We start from the raw sequence: 26387 nt of genomic DNA, 5'->3' as shown, positions 1-26387 counted from the left end.
TGATGTTTATGTTGTGTGATGTTTGTATATCCCCCCCGAGCGGCCCCTCGGTCCAACTCGGTGGCTCACCGAGTTGGACAAAGTGACACTGACATAGTGCATGCCATTGTGGATTTAAAGGTGGTAGTGTAAGAAGGCAGCATGAGCCCAGAGTCCAGCTCTGGATGAGTCAGTGTCTTCTACTCTAAAAACTGAACAGTGAGCTGAATATTAAGCAGGATTTAGCATGAATTAATCAGTTTGACTTCTAATAATGATTGTCCATGCACACTTTTCCAGTCAAAATTCAGACATGGGTTTACAAGGCTGGGATTTTATTAAAATACAATAAATCTGGTCAAAGTACATTAACATGAAGTACATCATAAACAGAAACCTGTATTTTACATTCAACATTCTATATTTGAATAAGTAGGCTACTTGAACTGTTCCCCTGAAATAAACTGATACACAAAATGTTGTAGGCTACATAATAAGTTTGAAAAAGGAAAACCCACTACAAATATTAAATGTAATGTTTTCAAAACAGTCGGGGAGATGAATTATCTTCAAACTTTAAGTTAAAGTTGAACAGAATTAGCTTCTCCAGCCACTGAATGTTGTATTTGATCTGCAAGAAAAAAGGCTTAAAGTTAATAAATCAAAATAACTCAATAAATCTTAAAACACACAAGACAATTACAATGTAAGAACTACCGTAGCTCTATTTAGTATACATTTTATTGATACTCCTGAATATGATGGGATTCAGTCAATATTATGACAAACCATCAGAAATGTGCAAAAAAAAGTGGTTTAGGTTAAAGTATTCCACAAAATTGAGCAAGAACAACAAGAATTAGAATGTGGTGCATCATCCAGGCGTGGCCCATAGTCCAGATGAGTACCACTTTTTAATGTCTCCCAATCAATAAACAGGAAATTAAATGAACAGACATGTCTTATATCTCTTATTTTGCATTAATAAAATAAAGTATATAAATGAAGCATGAAGGGTTAGGTGTGAATCAGCCTGGTTTGTACTCCTGCCCTCCTCCGACTGCACTCGACTCCCAACACACGCTCACACAAAAACAGAAAGATGGGGCAGCAAAAAGTGCAACGCCATTGAGAAACGCCCATTACATTTTGTGTTTAAATGGATGATTGATTACTTACTGATTAGAAGATCCAAAAGCGTTTCCAGAAAATCCTACACAAACATTAAAACAGTTGGCATTATATGACAGGCTAAGATAAAACAAGTTCACTGAAGAGGAACAATTTCAATACTCTCACCTGCACTTTGTTGCTGCTGTCCAAAGCCTGTAAAGCCGCTGGGCTGACTTCCAAATGTGGATGCCTGCTGCGGCTGGGATAGACCCCCAAATGAGGGGGCGCTCTGATTTGCTAGTGCGCCAAATGTGGGGGCGTTGGAAGTGCTGCCAAAGCTGAAAAAGGTTACGCATTTAAGTAATGAGTCTAATATAGAACACAACAGACACTGAGAAAGACGGCGTTTTACATTCACAAATATTGAGTTTTTATTGCGGGATCATCTGGACTATCGGGAAACATTTATTCTATATTTTCTCCAAGGCAGACAGAGATTGTACACGCGTGTCTGTGAGGGAACTAGAGGATTGAGAAATTGGGTTTTAGCCATAATCCCTTCAACAAAACCCACACCCACCGCACAGAAAGAATGGAAGGGAGAGCAGGCCAGTTTAATCTGCAGGCAGATTATCTGTGGGGAATAATCTAGTCCTGCACAGAGCTTCATAGATTTTGGCTCATTTCCACAAAGATGGTGGTTTAACATGGTGAGGCAAAAGGTTTAAAATGTCTGACAATGATTCTGGCCCTTACTAAACGTTGCAGAGATTTTTTGTGACAAATAAACACAACTTTATGGTGATTATTCAGGTTAAAGTGCCACTTCTACTTTAAAAGTGTCAAAATGAATATCAATGATCTCTTACCCAAATCCTCCCATGTTTGAAGCAGCTGTTCCTTCCCCAAACACTTTTCCAGCGGATGAGCCCGGGGGGGTGTTGAATGAGGGGGCTGTCCCAAAAGACGCTCCACTGCCAAATGCAGCACTGCCAAAAGAAGGAGGACTACCAAACACAGGTGCACTGCCAAAGCCACCTGCAAGAAGACGGTAAGAATTTATTGAAACATATAGAGAAGTCAAAAATGTTATGCTCCTTCCACCACCAGTAGTATTTTTATGGACAGTTTAGGATCTTGAACTCGCATTAGACGTTTGAAAACACCAATCCAAACAGGAGGGGACACGATGTGATGAAATTACAGCCCCTGCATTATGCCCAGGTAAATAATTGATTGAGCCAAAGTAACAAGATTACATTTCCTCAACAATGGCTAGAAATTGGGCATTAGTATACAAACTGGCACTAGTTTAAAGGCCGATACAGGCAATATCAAACACGACCAAACTTATACTGCAAAGTAAGAGTGAAGCGGGGACAATTATTATTATTATTCATTATAATTATTATTTCTGAAGCAGCATATGTTTTAGAACTACTCCAGATATACACTAGGTATGAATAATATGTAAGAAAAAATGGTCAAAGGTAGAATATAGACATATCCACAGCCGGAGGTAACACGATCTAAGCAATTCAGTCCTGCTGGGGAAAGGATGTAACGTGCTATTGTGCAATCATTAAAACGTGTGCCATGTTAAAAGACACAAAGCAAACATATTTTTGGACTAACCACAACAATAACAAAAAAAGCTGCCGTCTCAAAATCACAAAAAAAAGCAGTTGTTAGGCAACTACAAAATCTATACCTGGTTTTGTTGGGGAAGCGAAGGAGCCAAAGCCTTGTGCAGCCACACTTCCAGCTCCTGCGGAAAAGGTCCCGGCAGATTTCTGATCTCCAAAAGCAGACTGTCCAAAACTACTGTTCCCAAACAGACTGTTGTTCCCTATCATTTAACAGGAAATACGCTAGTTTTAAATTGACAGATAAGTATTGGGCAGTGATGTAAGTTCAAGTGACTTAATGCAGATCAGTCGTTAAAAGAGTCCAAATGAAAGTCAAAGGTTTTGATGTGAAGGTTCAGTGAGTAAAACATACCCGTCTGGGCCGGTTGCCCAAAGGCTCCAGTGGAGGCTGTCGCACCAAATGGGTTTTTGTTTGCAGCATCTTCACTGGGTTTGCCTCCGAGGCCGCTAAAGAATCCTCCTCCAGAGGCGCCGGTTGTGCTGCCTGAGGAGGCCCCAAACAGGCCACCACCAGAAGGCGATTGTGGCTGAAAGGCAACAGCATTGTCATGACAATTTGGTCGATATTTTGGCACATATTAAGAGTTCAAGTTATACCTGTCCAAAAACACTGCCCGTGCTTGTTTGTTGGCCAAATGCAGAAGAACCAAAACCTGTAATATGCAAAACGTACTACTTAATATTAATATGAATTAAATTAGAAAACAAGTCAAGCCATGCTACAGACAATTACATTTGAAGTAATGTATTCCTGTGAGCAAAACTCACCTGAGGGTTGTGCAAAGCTGAAGCCTGCTGAGGAGGACGTTGTTGTATTGCTCCCAAACGCAGATGCTTGGCCAAACCCTGAGCTCTGACCAAAGAGCCCGGTGCCTGTGCTGTTAGCCGGGGTAGCACTGCTAGCCGTGTTAGCACTGCTAGTGCCAAAGGAGAAATTGCTGGCATTGCTCGCTGTTGAAGCTCCAAAAAGACCACCACTAGTGCTTGTGTTTGGACTTGGACCAAATGAAGCCTGGCCAAACGAAAAGCCACCAGAGGTTCCAGAAGTATTGGCAGGCTGACCAAAGCCACTCACCTGACCAAACACAGAGTTGCCAAATCCTGTGCCACCTGAACCAAATCCAGAAGAAGTGAAAGCTGTGGGCTGTGCTGTAGTGGAGGGCACAGAGGCAGCTGAAGAGGTCGGTGTGGCAGCAGGTTGTCCAAATACAGAAGCCGTTGCAGCAGTGGTGGCGGTGTTTACATCAGTAGGGGTCGGGGTGGTTCCTGACGTGGCAACAGTACTGATAACTGGTGAAGTTACCACAGTGGTGCTGTCTGTTGTGGGAGGCAGAGGCTGCGTGAATATAGAGCCAGGTGTGTCAGAACTAGATGCCAGTGCAGGGGCCAATGCCGGTGGCAATGCCGGTGCAGGGGCCGGTGGAGGGGCTGATGCCGATGCCGATGCCGGTGCCGGTGGAGGGGCCGGGGCAGGAGACGATGCCGGTGCAGGAGACGATGCCGGTGCAGGAGACGATGCCGGTGCAGGAGACGATGCCGGTGCAGGAGACGATGCCGGTGCAGGAGACGATGCCGGTGCAGGGGCTGAGATGGACAGTACAGCAGCAGTGGGAGGCACTAGGGCGGGGCAGGCGGCGGTCTGAGGAGCCTCAGCTGCAGGAGGTGGGGGGCTAGGAGCTGTATCGTCTGGGACAGGAGCAATGGCTGCAGCCATTTGTGTTTCTGTTGTTTCAGGTTCAGGCACCAGAGTTTTTGGCTCCACATTCAGGGTCTCAGATAGTTTTTCAGGTGGTTGTGTGGGCTCAGAGAGTGGTTCTGGAGCGTTAGCGTCATTTGAATGCTCTGGTGGAGAAGGTGTCGAGGGCAGACCAATGATAGATGTTGGTGAGGGTGCAGATACAGAGCTTGACTGGGGAACAGAGAAAGCCTGTTTTGTGGTGGAATCTGGAGGCTTAAACAGACTGTCGGGTTGTTCAGTTCCAGTAGACTCTTCAGTTGTCTTCTGGATGGCCGTGCCAAAGCTAAACTGTGCAAGTCCATTTCCTGCTTCAAGTCCAGCATCACCAAAGCTGAACGCAGCTTTAGTGGGAGCATCTTTAGCTTCGCCTTGACCTAAACGAATATCTGTAAAGACACCCAGTGTGTCCCCGGCTGCCGTCTTGGGGTGTTGTGGCTCTGTGAGCAGCACTGACAGGGAGGAAGACGGTTTGGTTGTATCTGCCGAGGTGCTTGGAGCCGGAGGGACTGAATGACCAAATGCTGGAGATGTGGACTTTGGAGTGAGGGAGAACTGCTCCTCAGATGTCTGACCAAAAACAGCTTTGCCGCTTCCAAATGAGAATTTACCAGTAGATTCTTTTACTGAAAAAAAAAGTCAAAATAAGTATAATAGGGAAGGATCTTAAAAACATAAATATCATCTTAGTAGTTTAGTACTACCTTGTGAATTTCCAGTTCCCAGTGCAACTGATGGAAAACTGAAGGGTGTGGAACTGTAAAATATTAGTGGTATTGAAACTTTTGAAGAACAATGAACTAATGATTTGGTAAAATTAGGATGTACAAAGATTTTCCTCATTCTATATAAAGATTTAAGCCTTAATTAAAGCCTCGCCCCCTTTGCAACTGCGCCACAGCAAAGAGCCACCCATCACCCTCCTGTCTTTCGCACCCACACAACCCCAAATGTGCTGAAAATGCCAAAAGTTGCATAAAAAAGTCAAACTGATAATCTATAATCGCACATGGGTTTTGTGGCTTTCGGACAAATTTTGAATGTTCTTGTATAAAATGTTAAAAGTGTCTAAAAAAAACAAAAAATCCTCCAAAACTGACATCTCAAAAACAATAACAATTGTGAAAGAAGCACAGCTTTAGTCAAGTTTACTCACGATGAAGTAAAGGGGAACCCTTTATTGCCGTTTTGTTCTGCTGCAGAAGTAGTAGAAGACATTCCTGAAAAACACAATATAAGTCAAAGACGCATGTGTGTGTTACAATCTAAATGTGTTAACAGGGCTTACCAAAAACAAAACTCAGCTGTGAACTAGATACACTTTCTGCAGAAATCTTCTGGGGAACTTGGGATGGAAGCTAAGAAAATATCACATTCATATATTTTAAATTATTGTATTAAAAGCCAGAGAAACACCATCAAGATATATTCAGAAACATCAAACTGCTTGAGTGGGGAAGGGTGATGTGTTGTGATAAAAGCAAGTTAAAGAGTTTAAACAGCTTTCAACTTGCAACGTTTTTGTATGATCCAATTACACAATGTAAAATTACAATACAAAGCACAAATGGTGGGATAAGTTCCAGAAGTAGGAGGCCATAGTTGAAGTGGGCAGTTGTAGCTAACAAACACTTTCTACTCAAATGAAAAGATTACTTAACTAAAAATAAAATCCCTTAAACTGTGCATGAATGAAGCCCAGGTTTGTTAATGCTGAAGGAAAACGCATTTCAATCAATGGTATGCCAGACCACAGCAATAAACTGAATTATACAAATCAATATAATACTCACTCGTTTAACCTGATTAGAGGGCACTGTAGGCAAAACCGGCTGAACCACTTGAACTGCTGGATTAGTTACTGACGAGCTGAAAGATTTTAGCAAAGAATTAAAATTAAAGTACTCATTCATGAAAGTACCAATTCTGACAAGAATGATTAATTTGTTTTTTTTATATCTTGAGGTAGATTTTTTAAGTTATTTTCTTTCAATTCTGATGATAATTTGTGGTATGTCTTTAAATTGATCCAATTCAACTACAGACTGAAGACTCTCAGCCCCCATGTCTGGGGATGAGGCAATTCATCATCTGTATTCAAACAAAACAAATACAAAAGTCAACAAGTTTTTACCCAATGACAGACACAGGGACAGGTCCTTTGTCTTTCAGTTCTTGTACATTTACAACATGAGGAACAGTCTTTAGAGTCGATTCTGTCAATGTTGCACTGCCAGCAGCTAGGGGAAAAATAAACATGGATTCAAAAATTAAAACTTATAGAAGGATTAAAAAATTAGAAGGTAAACTGAGGTAAGAGCCATTACAAATGGAGTTCTGTCTCCCTCTACTGAGTAACAGGCACATGTGCATATCCTGCCACCACTAGGACACAAAGCCAGCTTTACTCCATGTATATTGGGTTCTAGATATTATTTGTTCAGGACAGTGCATGTTAATGAACATACATGATACACAGACTGTAAACATGCAGGATTGTAGCCATGGGCTGATTTTCACCTGTTGTCCCACATTCACTCAGTTAAATTAAATACTACAGCAAACCTACCTGGCTTTTGAATGGCACTCTGCCTGCGCAGCGCAGCGCTCGCTGCAGCCTGCTGCGCAGACATGGGAACAGGAGTTCGCGTTACTGGAAGATGTTTGACTGTCTTTGTGGCAAGTGCAGTGCTTTCTGCTCCACTGAGATTTATCTTATTACTTGGGACTAAAACAAACATCACAAACATTTACATCATCAATAATTGCAAGTGTATGTTAAACTATGACATCTTTGGATGAATTACCTGGACTTGGAATAGGGCTCAGTCCAAAGCCCATCGCCTGCAAAGACTGAAGCTTGGCTAAAGGAGTAGATTGAATGCCAAAGCCTGGCTGAATAGAAGGTGTCCTCACAACTGTGGGATGTCGTGGAGTTGACAACGTGGGAGGCATAACAGGTAAAGACGCCTGCTGCAGTTCCTCCTCTTCCTCCTCTTCCTCCAGCTCCAAGTTACATGGGTTAGGATCCAAGGAGAGAGAGGACGTGGAACTCACATCATCCAGGTCTTCAAAGTATTTTGGTGAAAGGAAGGCTGAGCGGGAAAGGTTGGCTGATGAAGAAGAATGAATAGTTGGTTATTATTAGGCCCGAGCTTCAGCAGGGCATAGGGCCATTGGTCCTGCCTCCTGCTAGGAGGAAAATAGTCAATTCACGCAATGTGATTGCCGTGGCAACGCCTATATCGTTTTTGCTTAAAAATTAGGTCCGAGCGCCACAAGCTGGAGAGAGGCCAATTAGTTCCGTCAGGCCACTCAAAAATAACAAAGGACCCACACGACAAAAGAAAGCGCAAATGCTTTCCGAAAATGTATAGTTTATGATATTTGAAAAATGGGAAACATTGTTTTCACATCGGAATGTTGCCCTTCTTTTTCTCCTCCAAGGGCGTTGGCCCGATCCATGGGATTGAATGGGGACCACAACATTTTGCAAAAACAAAATATACTTAGACCAATGTCATATTTGTTACGGCATAGCAAATATCATAATCAGATTATCCCATACAATGGGAAAAATCTGAAATCTGAACACGCTTACACTTTATACTTCAACGAACTCCTCCTAAGGCATTAGCTCGATTAACCTAAAATCTGGTGAGCCTCATCTTCAGGAGTGAGGCATCAAAAGTTATCCAAATTTGTCTTAAAAAAATTACAATCTTTGTGCGACACAGCCGCAAACATTTCACAAATATTTAAATTTTCAGTACACAATAATGCCTCTATTTGTAAAGCGATAGTGCCATGAATTCAGCAGTAGGTGCAATAAAAGGAGGAAGATTGCGTTGCATCCTCTTGTGTTGTGGGGCAGCGGCTCACATTTGCACAAAACAAGTCCAATTTGAATCAGTTGTTAAGCTTCAAGCTTGGAGGAAAAAAAATCGTTTCACAATTTGTTTTTTCCAAATTTGCGTCCCGTAGCCATGGTGATGAAACATCCAATACTATCCAAATGGGAAAATTGCTAAATCTCCGAAATTTCCACATTTTTACAGTTCACACCTAAATAAAGTCCTCCTTGGTCCCAATCAGGCTCAAATTTGGGGAATATATTCCCCAAATTTGGGGAATATATTCTTGAGTGGGACATCAAAAGTCATCCACATTTTTATGATACGTACTACAGTGTCTACATCGTACTACATCTGAAATCAAATTTTGTATGGGGCTTTTTCAAAAATATTTAAAATTATTCACCAAATTCTACTTTGGCATCCCGATCATGTGCCATATTTCCTACAGCGTAGCAATAGCGATGACATCTACAGTGTTATCGTAATTGAGAAAACTTCACGTCATAATTTAAACTCCTCCTAGGGCGTTCGCCCGACCAACCTAAAGTTTGGTGAGAATCATCTTCAGGACTATCAAAAGCTATCAAAATTGTTGTATTGATCCCAGAGTTGGAATTATTCTGTCTTTTTCCAAAATTCTATTTTGGCGTCCTGATCAAAAAACGTCCAAGGGGCCATAGTCATACTTTGTACAGCTTATCCATAGCGATGACAAAAACCTTAAAATAGCCAAATCTCCCATGCCTTTTGCAAGGAGAACTAACATTTTTAGTTCTTCCAAAATTCATGACACTTTGCACAAAAGTATATTTTGGCGTCTCGATGAAAAAAGCCCATCAGATCCATGCCATGTTTTCTACAACGTAGCCGTACCAATGACCCAAATGGGAAAATAGCCAAATCTTTTTTCAACCTTTATGCTTTTACAAACTCCTCCTTGGGCGTTAGCCTAAGCAACTTTAACTTGTTCTATTCGGTGACAATCAGCTTCAGGAGAGGGGCATCAAAAGTTATGAGATTTTGGGGTATAAATGTTACGGGCCAAACTTCAAAAATTCAACTGAGAGTTGTTTTAATTTGCCACGCCAATGCACGGAAGAATGCAATTCATGCGGGGTACATCCTGGACAGTGACCAACTCGTCGCAGGGCCAACACATAGACATAGACATTACAGACAACCATTCACTCTCACATTTATTCACTAGGGCCAATTTAGAGTCACCAATTTTGCCTAACACATGCATGTCTTTGGATGGTGGGAGGAGCCGGAGAACTCGGAGAGAACCCACGGTAACACGGAGAGGACATGCAGACTCCACCCAGAGAGATCATGTGATGTTAAGTCTGGTCTGGGAATCGAACCCATGATCTCCTTCTTGGGAGGCAAGAGCGCTAACCGCCTTTGCCACCGTCCAATTTTTTATTTGACAGAATTGCATTAATTTGGACTGGTTAAGCACAGCATTGGCCATGTCCAATGTGTCGCCGTCTGGTCAAATACACTACCAAGCCCCAATAATACCCTAAGCTCCAATAATACACACACTTTATCAAGCCGCATGCGGCTTTAATTGCGCTTGATTTCACTGATGTCAATTACTTGAAGTTCAAGCTAACCTGGTGCAGTGGACCGGACAGGTGGCATTTGACCCTTTGAAAGAAAGTTCCGCAGTTGGGATTGTTTTACAGGTGAGATCTTGGCAGCTGTAAAAGATAGTATTTAAGGCTGTTAACATTATTTTTTATGTTATAACTTTGCTTACACCGAGTATTGGGATACCTGGAGTTTTTGGTGAGTCTTTTGGAGAGCTTTCCAGTTTAGCCTTTAATAGTGCATCCCTTAAATTTTCTAGCTCGCTGTCCATACTGCAACAGAAACAGACATGAAGTTGTTAAAAAGGCAACCTATTTTTGAGGCATACAAAAAGATGCCTCATAGTTTACTCACCTGGATGTAGCTGCTGATGTGCTGCTTGTTATAGATTGTGACTTATTGTAGAGATGCAGTGAAGTAAGTTGTTTAACCAACTGATCCAGTCTGTTCTTCTGCTGGTTGATAATGTATTGATTATTGGACAATGTAGTGAAAAGACTCTCACGCCCCGGTACAACCATATGTCTGGAGGGGAAACAACAATACGGTTTTATTAATCATTTGGAAATATGTTTGTTAAAGCCTTGTTGATTACGCATACATTTAAATATAGATTATTGTCCTGATTGAAATGCACTGAAGAAATGTTATTTAAAACAATGATGATCAAGGCAATATTACTTTTTCATAATGATGCCATGCCAGTAATGCAACTGAAAAATTATTATAATTCTTCAAGTGAAATTTATGGGGTGGAAAATTGGATAGTTAACAGAATTAAATTGTATTGAAACAACTGGCTAGATGCAGATGGAAAGCAGAAGTTATTTTCTGAACTAATTTGTACATGATCCCGAAGGCCGCAGTTATTTTATTACTTGGTTTACGGATTTTTAAATGAAATATATTGCACAGGCGGACGAAATATGAATATAATTTCAATTTCAAAAGATGTTTTCTTTCGGGTTTGCCCAAAACGCACCACGGGAGGAGAGGGAGGGGAGGAGAGGATGCAACGCGCAGGTGAGTGTAACTGTAGATTTAGCGTGTTTTAGACAGACAGTACTGACGCTTAAGTGTGCATCCTCCCCCACCCACCCAGTCACGGCAAAACACGCTGAAGAAAATGTGGTAAACGGGTTTAAAATGTGTATTTGCGATATAAAAGGAGGATATAAACTTCCGCAGGAGTTTGGCGAGAAATTGCTTCACGCACTCTTATCTTTTGAGTTAGTACTGCTTTTTACATTTAATTTAATGCTTTTTTGCTTTGTCGGTGGTACTTTGTATATAAAAAAAAAAAGTATAATAATTTATATTGTAGAAATCAATAATCTAAGTGCGGCGGATCCATAAACCAAGTAATAAAATAACTAAGGCCTAACAAATAAAAAATACATTAAACTATGACATGCACTTACTTTTGCTTTTTCTTCTTTTCCAAATGTTTTTCCCATTCAACATTCAATACATCATTGACATCTTCCACAGCAAACATAACATACTGGTACAACCGACGGATTTCCTTGTTGACATAACCACAAAATATATTATTATTATTATACATTTAAAATGACTTTATTTCTTTGAGATGTGCCTTCCATGGTTTCTCACCTTCAGTTGTTCATCACTGCGAGGATCTAGCGGTCTCTTATACAGAAGGTGTCTGTAATTTCTGTCTTTGCCCAGTTCACCCTGTGCTTTGGCCTCTTCTGCTCCAGCAAACCCTTCCAGGAGAGTAGTCTTCAGCATGCCAATATCGCCGTGCAGTGACTGGAGAAAACACAGCAAAGCGTCTTTAGGCCGGGACTACTCATTTTGACCACATTTGGGTCTGCCAGTTTTGGAAAATAAGAGTGTGATGGGAAGTGCAATGCTGTATCATAAAAACAACATAATGGCCATCAAGTTCGTCTTACTTCTGTGGTTTCCTTTATCTCCAGAGTAAAAACATGCATGTTTTCAGACTCCTTCCTCAGCTCCTTCATCTCTTCATTGGTGCCAACCTTAAAGTCACCTTTTGCACTTCTCGCTTTAAGATCATCAAACTCTTTTTGAAAGTGTGCAATCTAAAGAAAAGTAAATGCATGAGTTGATAGTACTGTAATGTTAAAATATGCGAGTGCACTCACCTCCTCCAAAATGCCAGCCATGATGGGATCAGAGTCTTTCTTTTGCTGCAGTTGCTTTTCCAGGGATTTTACAGTAACTACACCCTGGAATTTCAAGGCAGAATTTTATATTTTTTATAAAATAAAGTTATGTCTAGCAACTGAGAGTTAATTCTTGTTGTAACAAACATCCAACAGTTCAGACGGTTATAAAGGTTTTCTTAAAGTTGGCATGCGACTCACGCATACCACAACTAGACATTTTGACTTATCCGTATTTTCTGGACTATAAGTTTATTCATAGTTTTGGCTCGGGGTGCGACTTATACTCCTGAGTGACTTATATGTGATATTATTCGTTATTTTCACACTGGCAACTGCATTTCACATGTTGATTATTTTCACACTGACAACTGCAAGAGGTCGCTCTAGGCTCTAAATGACACAGAGGAGAATCTGCACTTACTCTACCTCCGGAGTTAGAGTAGTTTAGTTGTTTAGAAGTGACGCAGAGGAAGAAGAATTCAATGAATTTAGTGATTTGTGATGCTTGTTAGCAAGATCTTTATGCTATAGTCATCTGAATGACTTTAAATATGTTACCTTAAAGGTTGAATGGACGATTTTTTTTGTCCCCGAGTCTTATTTCCTCGTGGCGTGGACTGCAGATTAGTCCTGCCACGTATCAATCATAAAATGCACCTACTGCTCACCTGCAGCCTCGTGCGGCTCGTCCCTACGTTTCCGCGTGTCCAAGCGCATTGATCTATCATAATATAGTTCCCTCAGTGTACGGGACAAAATTAAGACAGAGAAAGACTGTTCAAGGGAGACGAGAGATGAGATGTGATCTGTCGCGCTAATAAACAAACGCACTTCCGCCTGCGTTCTCAAATCGCGGAAAAATTGTCCATTGCGCCTTTAACATACCAGACGGGTACGAGTTTTCACGCATAGTTTTATCAGCACCTTTACTATAAACAAACGGTACCAAACTGCAATATGTCTTTGCTACAGATGGGAAAAATTTTCATATAAAAAGGTTACGTAATAGAAAAGTTTAACAAAAGCAGAATAAAAGTTAGTGAATACTAGAGCATGTAGCCATTCAGAGCTGTATGCATGGCAATATTCTATATACCAGTATTATATTGAAGGGCTGCAGCTATCAAATATTTTAGTAATCGAGTAATCTATTGATTCTTTTCTTCGATTAATCGAGTGATCGGTTATTTTTTTTGTACATTCGTAAACTATAAATATAAAATATATAATTTTTTTAATAAACGTTATAGTTTATTGTAATACGGTGCTCTGTGCTGTTCTCATGGATGTATTTGCTGTTTCTAAGCACAACAGAGACAACAGCATATTTTAAACTTACAATTGTAACTGGGAAGCGAAGTTTGCTGTGTGACAGCACGGAGGACACGAGTATGAAACAGAAAGTTGGCGATGACGGGGAGAAGACAAAGGCTAAAGTGAACGGTATACGGAGCCGTTTGCCACAGTAAACAGATTAACAAACCCTCCAGCTCAGCTGCCGTTAGAACTCATTTCCACACCCCAGTGTTATGAGTTTGAATTATTCTTTAATGACAAAATTCATGGTATTAAAAATGCTATAAATTCTACAATAACCCTAAGACCATCTAGACTCTTAGATCTAACAAAACATTTCAGGAGATCACCAGTCTGAGTTCATCTACATGCTGCCTCGATGCGTTACCCACCAGATTTCTAAAGTTTGTGCTGAACAGTTTGTTGTTGTAGTTTTATGGCGGCTGGTATCCAAGTGTTACATTACCGCCAGACTTTAGGCTTTATTCTTTAGGCTTTATTCTTTAGGCTTTATTTCTTTGGAGTCTAAAGAATAAAGTCTAGACTTTATTTCATCAGACTTTATTCTTTTTAGAATTTTAGACCGCCTGCTGGAATAAAGTCTAAGGAATAACGACTTTATAAGGAAAAGCCGGTTGGTCTCTGACACAACAACTATTCTAGTCACAAAGACATATCATGACCTCATGGGCTTTGTAACACCAAAGCAATGGAAGGAGTACTTTTACGGACTACGACAGAGTCTGAGGACTACGACAGAGTCTGAGGAATAAAGTCTGGCGGTAATGCAACACTTGGATGCCAACCGCCATAAAACAACAACAACATTCTCAATGTCTTTGAAAACTGCAGTCATAAAGCCTCTCCTAAAGAAGAGCTGTCTTGATGCCGCAGAACTGAATAATTACCGGCTCGTCTCTAATCTGACATTTTGGGTACCTTTTCAAGTCCTTGAAAAGGTTGTTTACAGCTCACAGATTTCTACAACTCATTTGATGTTTTTCAGTCAGGTTTTAGACCTCATCACAGCACTGAGACTGCTCTTGTCAAGGTGAAATATTACACCTGAACACTGACACGGGCAAAGCATGGGGAGTCAGCGTTCCAGTTTTAAACAGCGAAACTCTGGAACAGTCTTCCTGAAGATGTGAGACAGGCTTCTACTCTGGCAATGTTCAAATCTAAGCTTAAAACAGTTTTGTTTGGCTGTGCATATGACTGAAATGATCTTCTTTGCACACTTCTCTTTTATGTCTTAAACTGTTTTGTGATTTCTGTCAGGTCTTTGAGATTTTAATGATTTTTTTTCCTGTTGTGTGAAGCACTTTGAATTGCTCTGTGTATGAATTGTGCTCTACAAATAAACTTGCCTTGCCTAATGCTGAAAATGACTGCAGAGTTACAGCTCGGGACACCGTGCTCTTTCACACAACAGAACGCTTCCCTGTCACACTTGTGAGTTCAAAACACACCGCTCTCTCCTCTGATGTGCTTTAGTTGCTGCAGGTCCACGTGGAACAAGCTCCATGTGACACAAAAGCTCCTCAAGATCCACATGTTTAATTATTATTATTTTTTTTTAATGTAAATTACGGTAAACAAATAATCAAAGCAATAAATCATAATCAAAGCTTTTATGTAATAAATTACTCCATTTACATGAGTAATTGTTGCAGCCCTACTATATTGACTGACGATTAATCAGTTTGGTCCTACAGGCAAAACATTATTTTTCTCCATTTCCATAGGACATAATCATTTCAAAGGCAGTATTTCTTAAAAAGCACGCACGCACGTTTTGCATGTAAAAATGCGATTAATCGTGATTAATTAGGGAAATAATGTACGACAGAGTATAAGGGCCAACCAAGAAAAAAAATGCGCTGCACTACGAGAATAAAGTCATTAATTAATGAGAAAAAATACGTTAATTAATGAGAAAAAAGTCGAAGTCAGAAAAAAGTCGTAAATTTACGACATTAAACTCATTAAATAACGAGAAAAAAGCGCCGTAATTAACGGGAAAAAAGTCATAGTTTAGGCGCCGATTCAAAGTGACGTGATCAGTTCACTTTCAGCCCCACGGTCAGGACGCACAAGAACGGGCTTGAATGAGTTGACAGTTTAGAACTACATAAAAGTCTAAAATAGATGTTAAAGTGTTTCCTGGTCTTTAAAACGATGTCTTACGTGTGTGTTTATTACAAGACAAGACACTGCGTTTAGCGGCACCTTTCCTGTTACGCATCATCCACAGACTGTTGGATAAACGCTTTACTTTCTCCATGGTGCAGCTGTAGTGCACTGTGGGCTCAAACAGCAGCCGTGCTCCGTGCCACAGCCGCCCGCAGACAGGAGAAGCCTCGGTGTTATATTCACACATTCTCTGCTCCTCTAAGTTGATTGTCTGCGTGGGCACTTTGCGCACAGTCACTATTCTCACGTGCTCATTGTGTGCACTTAAGTTTTATGCTCCGATTCTAACCTTTTGTCATTCCTTGGACAAACTCAGTAAAACACACAGAACACAAAACATCTGTCTACGCTTCCTCTCACCTCCTCCTGACGCCCGGATCGTGTTTGGCAACGCCAAAAAGCGATATGTTTTACACATATGCCATCATCCAGCCATCATCCAGCCATCATCCAGCCATCATCCATACATCATCCATACATCATCCATACATCATCCATACATCATCCATACAATATGGATGAGCGCAGCTCCAACACACGCGAGCACCCAATACGCGAGCACCCAACACGCGAGCACCTAATACCCAAGTCGGCTCTACCTCCTGAGGAGACTCAGGTCTTTTGGAGTGACAGGGCCACTCCTGAAGACCTTCTACGACTCTGTGGTGGCATCGGCCCTCCTGTATGGTGTGGCCTGCTGGAGCAGCAGCATCACAGAGAGGGAGAGGAAGAGGCTGGACAGAGTCATCAAGAAGTCCAGCTCCGTCCTGGGCTGTGCTCTGGACTCGGTGCAGGAGGTGGGGGACAGAAGGGTCCTGGCTAGATTCACATCTATGCTGGACCATGAGTGTCACCCCCTGCAGGACACTCTCTCCGCTCTGGAAAGCAGCTTCAGTGAGAGACTGATCCACCCTCGATGTGTGAAGGAAAGGTTCCGTAGGTCTTTCCTTCCTGCTGCTGTCAGACTTTATAACAAAAACTGTTAGTACTGAACACTCGCAATACTGACCTAACCTAATACTGATGTGCAATTCTGTCATATGTGCAATTGCTGTTGGAATTCATGTGCAATTACTGTGAAATTCATGTGCAATCTATGTGCTGTCGTGACACATATTCATGTGCAATTACTGTCGGGATCACATGCAATGGTATTTATTTATTTATTTATTTGTCTATGGGAGTTTTTATTTATTTATAGGAGATCTTCTACTGAAAGTGTTTTTCAGACTTCCTATAAGTGATCTGTTCTTCTGTATCTACCTCTGTATCTACCTGCGTTGCACCAATGAAATTTCCCCATGTGGGACAATAAAGGAATATCTTAGCTTATCTTACACGAGTACGTCATTTTACAGGTCCGGGACCTGACATGGGAACACTGCACCGGGTATATTATTGTTTGTAATGTCTAAAAGGCCCGCATCATAAAGATCGACATCTATTGTGGGCTTTTGTATTCAAATTTAACCAAGCGCCATTTGCGTGCTGGTGGTGGTGTGTTTGTGTAATGAAGACAGATGCATTTGACTCAGTGCAGATCAGCTTCATAGCTTTAAACATACAAAACACAGCGCTGTTACTGGTCTGTACCATTAAGCAACACTGAGGGGGAGCCCGTAACATGGTGCTGAAAGTGAACCGCGTATCTGCCTTTATTGTCTTTAAATTATGAGATTTTTCTCGTTATTCAATGAGAAAAAAAGTCATTAATTAATGACTTTATTCTCGTAGTGCCCCGCATTAATATTTTTTTTGGTTGGCCCTTACACGCCGTCGTAATAATGCAATTAATCGCGATTAAAAATTGTAATCGTTGCCCAGCCCTATTAAATTTAAGATTTTTTTCCTATTCACCTGCAGCGTATCACCTTAAAATTCTATATCTAACAAAGGTTATCGCAATTCTCTGTCTATGTAGTAATATCCCATAAATAAACCAATTTAATGGTGTACTATGAACAAATAGGACAGTCTGGAGAGACACTAAAACAAACCTGTGATGCCTGGGCAGATGCTAGGGCAGATGCATGGGCAGATGCCTGGGCAGATGCCTGGGTAGACGCCAAGGCAGATGCCTGGGCAGATGCCAGGGCTGGAGGTTGTACCGTTGGCGTAGGTTTCTGGACCACAGTGGCAGGTGTACTGGCTTGGACTGGACATACTGGGGCTATAAAAGGTTGAAATTATTAGAGACTTTAAAGCAGTGTTCATGTGTTCCAGACCGAAGCTTCTGACTTACCCAACACAGCAGGTGGTTTGGCGGCTGGCACTGAAGGGGCTATGAAGTTACCCGTAGGCGCAGATGATATGAATGAAAATGGCTGTGGAGCTGGATTTGTTGTCTCTAATGAAGAAAATCTGCCAAAGAAAGGTGAATTGCATTGAAAAGAAATGCAAACAAAATATAAAACTAAAAAATATAATACTGAATCTGAATCTAAAGTTTTACCTTTCATTGAGATTGAGTTTAGCAGCAGGTGGGGTAGCGACAGTCTGGGGTGTCGGAGCAGGCGTGGCCACAGCCAAAGTTTTGGTGGACGGGGTGCTAAAGGAGAAGGCCGACAGCGCTGAGGGCGTTTCAGAGGGCGGTTTGGAGACAAAGGAGAAGCTCGGGGCAGCAGAAGCAAAGACTGGAGTTGTACCGAGTGAAAAAGAGGGAGCTGAAGTGGAGCATGTCGAAGGAACTGTGAAGGTGAAGCCTGAAGATGACACGGGAGTGGCAGGTGCAGTGCTGAACGGGGCGGCTGGAGGGGCAGCAGGGGGGGCAGCAGAGGCAGGAGCAGCGAGTGCAACAGAGGCTGGAACTGCTGCTGGGGCAGATGGGTATGAAGGAGGAGGTTTCTGAGGCAGAGTCGCACCTGCAGGAAAGACATGGCATTACACCTGGTTCACGTTCAAATAATGCAAGTCATTACAAAATTGCTTTACACGTTTCAACTATTGTAAAATGTCTTAGTTATACCTGGTTTAGGCAGCCTCTCCCCCTCCAAGGATAAAGTTGTAGAAGGAGCAACCAACTGCTTCATCCCAGGGTTAAAGTTTAGCAGTGCGAATGGGCAGAGTAACCCATGTGTAGATAGCAGCAGCATTACAGGTGCTGGAGGCAAGATCTTTTCATCAGCTGGAATATAATAAAAGGACAAGTGTTATATCACAAAAGCATATATACATCTAGGCTATTAAAATACATATCTCAGAATGTTGGATACATTTCACTTAAAAACGCAATGCAAAAGCAACAATATCCAAAGCTTTAGGTTAACATTCTTTGTGAAGTAAGCAGAGGAAGGACATGCACAATTTAAACTACTGAAGAGATGAGGAATGAGGAAGTGAACGCACGGTTTGGCTCATTGGCATTCAGCCGCAGGATTGTCTGGAGTGTGATGCTGTGTCTTTCTATCTTGTCAGAGGAATTTAACAGCAATAAACAATTCTATTCTTCAAATGCTAAACAGGAGGTTTGATCAGACAAAGTTAGGATGTTTCTGAAAATGGTTTGTTTTCTGCACTTGAGATGAGACCAGACAGATAATCACTATTCTTTACACACAACACATGCAGTTGATACTAAGGGAAAAAGAATATGTATTTATTTATTTATTTTTATCTTTATTATTTTTCCCCTCCATCCCTTGTTGGGAAATGGGAGGTTTTGTCTATGGGAGTTTTTGTTTATAGGAGATCTTCTACTGAAAGTATTTTTCAAACTTCCAATAAGTTATGTCCTTTTCTTCTGTATCTACCTTTGTATCTAACTGCGTTGCATCAATGAAATTTCCCCATGTGGGACAATAAAGGATTATCTTATCTTATAACAAGAGTAAACTTTCAGGTTATAGGACATGCACATATTATAGATGTATTTTTTTCACTTGTGCCTGATTATATTGTATATTATCATTCTACAGAGTAGGCCATAAGTTTCCATACATTGAAAAATAAAAATATTGTAATATAAAAAATAAAAATTAAAAAAAAGTTATGTTGGACATCCGGTCTTATATATAAAAAGTGTTCTACATGATTGCCATTGGAGTTTTGCTTGTAAAAGAGCTACCGATAATGCTATGGCGTTGATGATTTATGTCTCTTATTTTTACCTGATACACCATGGCCTTCAAGTGGCCCCAAAGATAGAAATCAAGAGGGGAGAGATCTGCGGATCTGGGAGGTCACACACGGGACCACGTTGATAAATCTTATGTAAGGAACCTTATGTCCCACCCAGACTCTAGCACCAAATCTGGGTAAAGTGACTCATCTACGTGCTCTTTTGGTGGATAATTTAACTGATTACTGGTTAAAATTGTAGACTTACATATGCGAATGTTCTGCTGGCTCGTAAAGTCTATTGCCAAACCAAGTGGAAAGGTATCGTCATTGGTTTCAGTCACTGGAAGCTCTGCTCTGCTAAAATCCTCAAGAAGCCACAGTTCCCAGTTCTAGATATAACACATTTAATCAATATAATTTTAGACATATTGAACACATTTTAGAAACGTTTCCATAATAAACACCATTTGTATAGTATAAACATTTACATAATGTGCTAGAATTACCTTATCGTCTTGCCGAGCAATGGGACAGACTTCAAGAGAAGCTGCTGAAGCAGCAAAAAACAGGTCCCTAAAAGAACAAAATTTATAGTTAGAAGTATATTGTTTTTTCTATTTAATAAGTGAATGCATTATAATGTATTACACGCTCACCAGTCTTCTATTTGGCAAAGAAAGGAGTGGTGCTGCCTCTCGGTGCAGCTTCCATAAACAGGGTCAGAGAAATTAAGATATTTTGTCTCCACCTTCTCATCCTTTTTCTGCAAAAATATTTTTTTACAAGAGTTAATGTTCTCCAAAAAGCAGATTATTTAAAGGCCTTGTATTATAAACTGGAAGTCTTCCATGAAGCTTCTTCTGTGTTTTTTAAGTCATTACACCTTTACCGGACTCTTTTTTGATCATGTCAGTGCAAAATAACCTTCACTACACAGATAATCTGCTTTAGAACTGGCAGCTATAACTTCCAATAGTTCCTTCACGCCACGGTCCACCAGAACCTTATGTAAAAAAAAAAAAAATGTGATGAGGATTTCTCTTGTTCCACTGCAAGTTAAATCAACATTTCCAAAACTAGTTTTCATTTAAATGACTACCGTACTTATCAGACTTTAAGGCGCTACTTTTTCCCACGCTTTGAACCCTGCGGTGTTCCCTGCGGTGTGTCTAATTTATAGATTTTACTGGCTGGACTTTACGGCCACCGTGAGGCACTCTAGCAGGAAGCACAAGCGTTTGACCCACTGTAGAAGACTTCAGGGGACACATTGTGTTTTCTATTTTTTATTTTTTTATTTATTACAATCAGACTCATATTCACGGAGAATCTGTTTAGAACCTTCTGCAGTGAAATGAGACTTTCTTGACCAGACCTGACTCACGAGTCAAAAGAACCTGTGGATCACTACCATGGAATATATTTCTATAATATATAAGCACAAGCTCAGGAGCAGATGAACCAGATGTGTGACATGTGACGCAGGTTTATCAGCTCCCACAGAGTGATCAAGGACAGTAGGAACAGCTGTGATTTGTTCTTTGTTTGTAAAACTTCAAAACACTGTGTGCTTTGAAATATGTCGGTGTAATCCCTCATTCGTCCAGGCGTGTTCCATAGTAGAAAAAGCTTCAGATGTAGTCATCTGGACTCAGTTTGAAAAAGTAGACGTTTCGACTCTCATCCAAGAGTCATTGTCAATAACAGAATTTAGGTCGAGAACTCCGATATTAATACTGTTCTGTGGTAAGACCCGCCCATTGGGAGGAGCCTTCCTGAAGTAGAAAGAGTTGTTGGTTTCAACAGAAACTCCCCCCTTGTATCTACCGAGCTAGCCTATTCAGAATCTTAATGGGCTGTTAAAACCTCTTTGTCTTAGTGAGACCCTGGCTCAACCACCCCGAGTACCTGATTAGCATTTGAATGCCCTGGTCCTTTACCTTTCCAGGGGTTCAGTAACCCATTATAGATAACGGGAAGATTAAACCTAAGCCCTCCATTTCTGTTTAAAGAAGGTCTTTCTTTTTTAACAAAAATAGCTTCCTTGACTCCTCTTTCAAACCATCTTTTCTCCCTGCTTAAAACCTTCACCTCACCGTCTTCAAACGAGTGATTAGAGGCTTCAAGATGGAGATGCACGGCACTCTGAGGTCCTGAACTAGTATTTCTCCTGTGCTGATAGAGCCTCTTGTGTAGAGGCTGTTTTGTCTCACCTATGTACCGTTCTTTACAGCTTTCTTCACTGCATTGGATCGAATAAACTACATTGCTCTGTTTTTGAGTCGGCAACTTGTCCTTAGGGTGAACCAGTTTTTGTCTTAAAGTGTTTCCTGTTTTAAAATAAACAGGGACTTCGTGTTGTCTAAAAATTCTCTGCAGTTTTTCCGACAGGCCAGACACATAAGGGATAGAAACCTTCCTTCTCTGTTCAGTTTCCCTTTTGTCCTGCTTCTTGGTTCTCTTCACTCTGTTGAGAGCCCAAGCGGGGTAACCACAGGCTGAGAGGGCATTTCGGACATGTTTTTCCTCTTTCTTCTTGCCCTCTGAGCTGGTGGGCACACTTGATTATCAAGAAACAAGAGCTGGAAACCTTCTCTGATCACATCAATGCTGTGGACCCACATATCAGGTTTACAAGAGAAGACGCTAAGGAGAATCGCTTGGCCTTTCTTGATTGTGCCACGATCAGAGGAGAGGACGGGAAACTCCAAATAGAAGTATATAGGAAACCTACACACACGGACCAGTATCTGCTCTTTGGTTCCAACCACCCACTACAGCACAAGCTGGGTGTGATCAGAACCTTACAACACAGAGCTCAAGGTGTGCCCACCAGCTCAGAGGGCAAGAAGAAAGAGGAAAAACATGTCCGTAATGCCCTCTCAGCCTGTGGTTACCCCGCTTGGGCTCTCAACAGAGTGAAGAGAACCAAGAAGCAGGACAAAAGGGAAACTGAACAGAGAAGGAAGGGTGTTTCTATCCCTTATGTGTCTGGCCTGTCGGAAAAACTGCAGAGAATTTTTAGACAACACGAAGTCCCTGTTTATTTTAAACCAGGCAACACTTTAAGACAAAAACTGGTTCACCCAAAGGACAAATTGCCGACTCAAAAACAGAGCAATGTAGTTTATTCGATCCAATGCAGTGAAGAAAGCTGTAAAGAACGTTACATAGGTGAGACGAAACAGCCTCTACACAAGAGGCTTTATCAGCACAGAAGAAATACTAGTTCAGGTCCACAGAGTGCCGTGCATCTCCATCTTGAAGCCTCTAATCACTCGTTTGAAGACGGTGAGGTGAAGGTTTTAAGCAGGGAGAAAAGATGGTTTAAAAGAGGAGTCAAGGAAGCTATTTTTGTTAAAAAAGAAAGACCTTCTTTAAACAGAAATGGAGGGCTTAGGTTTAATCTTCCTGTTATCTATAATGGGTTACTGAACCCCTGGAAAGGTAAAGGACCAGGGCATTCAAATGCTAATCAGGTACTCAGGGTGGTTGAGCCAGGGTCTCACTAAGACAAAGAGGTTTTAACAGCCCATTAAGATTCTGAATAGGCTAGCTCGGTAGATACAAGGGGGGAGTTTCTGTTGAAACCAACAACTCTTTCTACTTCAGGAAGGCTCCTCCCAATGGGCGGGTCTTACCACAGAACAGTATTAATATCGGAGTTCTCGACCTAAATTCTGTTATTGACAATGACTCTTGGATGAGAGTCGAAATGTCTACTTTTTCAAACTGAGTCCAGATGACTACAACTGAAGCTTTTTCTACTGTGTGCTTTGTTACAATCCAACTCATATTCACTGAGAAATGAGTCTAATTAGTAAAAGGACTAGTAACAATGCACCTGCAATCGCGAGATCCCCAGTTTAAAAGACACAACACTACTGCGTTTATTTATGTGTAAATATCTTAATGTTACAACGCATATGTACTAGTTCCATTTTCTCCGTAAATTTTGTGTGCGCGGCTTTTATTCTTACGAGCGCTCTATAGCCCAAAGAGTACAGTAATACATAGTATATTTAAATAAAGAATATGAGAGAGACACGTCACGCTGCAACATGGCGAGAAAAAACACAAACATACTTACAGGCAAAGAAATAACAACAAGATCAGGTGGAGTTTCCGGGGAACCATCTGCAGCAGCGTAAACCACAGCAAACACATAGGTCCTCAACCACAACACATCCAGAACTACAGTGGAGAAACAAGACATTGATAATACACTGATAATGAACACAAATTTCAATTATAGTTCATGCTGCGGAAGCATTCATACCTTTAACAGGGTTGTCAGAAGTGTAGAAGTTTGGACAAGCAATTCTTTTCTTTTCATCCAGGGTCTTTTCCAATGAAAAATATTACTTTTACTCAAAAGCTCCAATAAACAGTCAATAATAAAGTATCTTAAGTTAATTTCCTTACTGGTGTATATTGACTGACTGTAGCATCCATTTTGCCTGCAGCAATTTGTTTTCCCTTTGGACTCCAGCAAACTGTGAAATCAAGCTTAAGATGAGCTTCTGAAAGAATTACATAAAGTCACATTAAAAAGGTGAAACTTACTACTTGTAATCCCTATGGAATTTGGCAGGTTTGCTTGCACAACAACAACATCACCAACATCCAAAATCATTAGGCTGCCATCAGAAAGGCAAACAGCCAACATAGATGCTGCAACTGGGTTCCATCGAAGATCCTGCACGGATGCATTTGGCTGCACTGGAGGCTGTAGGAGTGCAAATGGTAACTTCTGGGCTCTGTTCTGAAAATAAGAAGGTGTAGACACAGTTAAAACCTTTTTTTTTAATGTAAATATAATGAAACAGTTTTAACAACTTAATTGCCTTGAATGAATGGCTATGTACAGGTTTTTTCCAGGGTCCACCATGTCAGTCATATATCTCTTATATACTTTGCACCTTAAATTTTGATCACGTGAGAAATACAAATAATAAGAAATAAAGTTTTGACCATCCAGGCTAGCACTGGGAAGGCAAACATAATAAAATTGGCTGTGTAATTTTTCTGTAGTGTACAACATCGATAATTTTATGTTTTGCTACTTGCATTTACTAGATACAAATAAAATTATCTTTTATTAGAGTACTATCAAAAATGCAATTTAAAAAGTAAATTAATTACCTTGTTAATGAAGGTACGGACATCATAAAATGTCAAAAACAAAACTGTGTCAGAAACTCCACAAACTGACAGAGTCAGTTCATCGCAGCTGAGAGCGACGTGATGTACAGTGAGTCCCACAGTGACCTCTGCTACGGCAGGAAATCCTTCAACTTTAAGGGGAGAAAGTCAATTAAACCGATGAGACAGAGGAAAAAAAGAGAATAGAAACGTACTTATTTCATTGGCATTGCCATCGGCTTGATCAACTGCAAGTATGTCTTGGGTTAGAAAAACTTTGACTGTTGAGCCAAACCCCAAAAAAGTAAATCCAAACTTATTTGAAATTGCGAGTAAACTGGATCTATCTTTAGGCAGCTCTTCGGGTGACTCAAACACACGGATTTTCTTCATCTGACGAAATTGAAAATCCTGTAATAACAAAGACAAGTAGTACAGTACAGTGCTTTTAATGGCGGCTGGCAGCTAACTGCTAAGGTTGCATTAACTCAACAGATGCACAAATCCTGCAGTAAACAATTCAGCAGTATTTGAAATAAAAACCTTAATGTTATGTCCGAAAACTACGAAGGCAACTACGTTAGCAAAGCTAAGCTAAGCCGTCAAAACGACAGAAAAGAGCACAGCTTACTTTCATTTCCCTCTCCGGGGGAGAATCTGTGTCATCGCTCATTTTGAATCAACAGGCTGTCAACCAAGTTATGATAGTAAAATGATTCCTTTGGTTTGTTATAAAAATAAAAAACAGCCTCAGTCGTCACTTAAAAAAACGACAGTGTCGCTTACTCACTGGCGTCACCATCGTACGTCATCATTCTGAGACAGTGATAACAGTGAGCAGGGAACGAGTTTCGGTTTTCTCCGTGATCTATTATTATTATCCCCGCCATAAAAAGAAAAGAATAAAGTCTAAAGAATGAAGTCTGGCGGCAATGTAGCACTTGGAATCCAACCGCCATAAAACGACGACAACAACAACAACATTATCCCTCTATTTTTGCAGAAAGCCCCATTATCTATTCTTTCATTACATGCATATGATATTATAGTATATAATATTTTTTATAACAAAATGTATTGGACATGCAATTAAAATAATAATAATATTGGTTTGGGCTCTGCAATATTCCAATACAATATTTACAAACTACCACTAACCTTCTGTAAGCCTACTTTTTGCCAATGTCTAGATATTTGCCTTACTATCTCAGTGCTAAAGTCTGCTTTGGCAAGGAAAGTTTATTTGTAGAGCACAATTCGTACACAAGGCAATTCAAAGTGCTTCACACAACAGAAAAAAAAAATGCATTAAAATCACAAAGACATGACAGAAATCAATAAAACTAAGTTCTATTTATTAAATTTAACAATATTGCTGACATGAATCATACATTTTTTCTACGCTTAGTGATCCGCCAGATGGAAAACAAAATCTATTGGACCACAGTGGCAGACACTCCAGACACTAAAACCTATAAACCTTTATTACCAAGTACAACCTAAGAAAATACCAGATCTTTTCTAGGTCTGTAACGAGACTATACCAGCTCTAAACTAGAGCTAATCCAGGTCTAAAATACCACTAAAGGAGTATTAACCCAAAAGA

General features: G+C 40.7%; 1 protein-coding gene across 1 annotated transcript; it reads right to left on the bottom strand.

Moving 5' to 3' along the window:
* Nucleotides 1-297: 297 nt before the first annotated feature.
* Nucleotides 298-25527, bottom strand: nup214 (nucleoporin 214). The gene is made up of 36 exons (XM_072453165.1): nt 25413-25527; nt 24997-25192; nt 24782-24933; nt 24203-24401; nt 24062-24132; nt 23916-23979; nt 23727-23830; nt 20293-20399; nt 20143-20209; nt 19902-20025; nt 18543-18701; nt 18030-18438; nt 17820-17938; nt 17575-17747; nt 12062-12145; nt 11849-11998; nt 11544-11702; nt 11351-11454; nt 10284-10454; nt 10116-10201; nt 9953-10039; nt 7284-7589; nt 7046-7204; nt 6611-6716; nt 6270-6345; nt 5765-5834; nt 5633-5696; nt 5181-5233; nt 3510-5102; nt 3339-3394; nt 3094-3268; nt 2804-2941; nt 1962-2130; nt 1279-1430; nt 1159-1192; nt 298-610 (listed from the first exon to the last, which is right to left on the bottom strand). The coding sequence occupies exons 1-36, from the start codon at nt 25452-25454 to the stop codon at nt 577-579; spliced, it is 6012 nt and encodes a 2003-aa protein (XP_072309266.1). The 5' UTR covers nt 25455-25527; the 3' UTR covers nt 298-576.
* Nucleotides 25528-26387: the final 860 nt, after the last annotated feature.

This window comes from Eucyclogobius newberryi, unplaced genomic scaffold (genome assembly GCF_026437365.1).
Source record: "Eucyclogobius newberryi isolate DKJ021-1_F unplaced genomic scaffold, fEucNew1.0.hap1 SCAF_2, whole genome shotgun sequence".
NCBI classification, from domain to species: Eukaryota; Metazoa; Chordata; class Actinopteri; order Gobiiformes; family Gobiidae; genus Eucyclogobius; species Eucyclogobius newberryi.
Note: the sequence above shows the minus strand (reverse complement) of the source record. Positions and strands in the feature narration are given on the sequence as shown.

Bases quoted from the DNA above. Each gene is read 5' to 3' on its own strand.
- nup214 (XM_072453165.1), bottom strand. From the start codon at position 25,454: ATGAGCGATGACACAGATTCTCCCCCGGAGAGGGAAATGAAA. The intron at 24,934-24,996 runs GTACGTTTCTAT...CTCCCCTTAAAG, and splicing joins TGGCAATGCCAATGAAATAA to TTGAAGGATTTCCTGCCGTA. The intron at 5,103-5,180 runs GTAGTACTAAAC...TTTTTTTTTCAG, and splicing joins GGGAACTGGAAATTCACAAG to TAAAAGAATCTACTGGTAAA.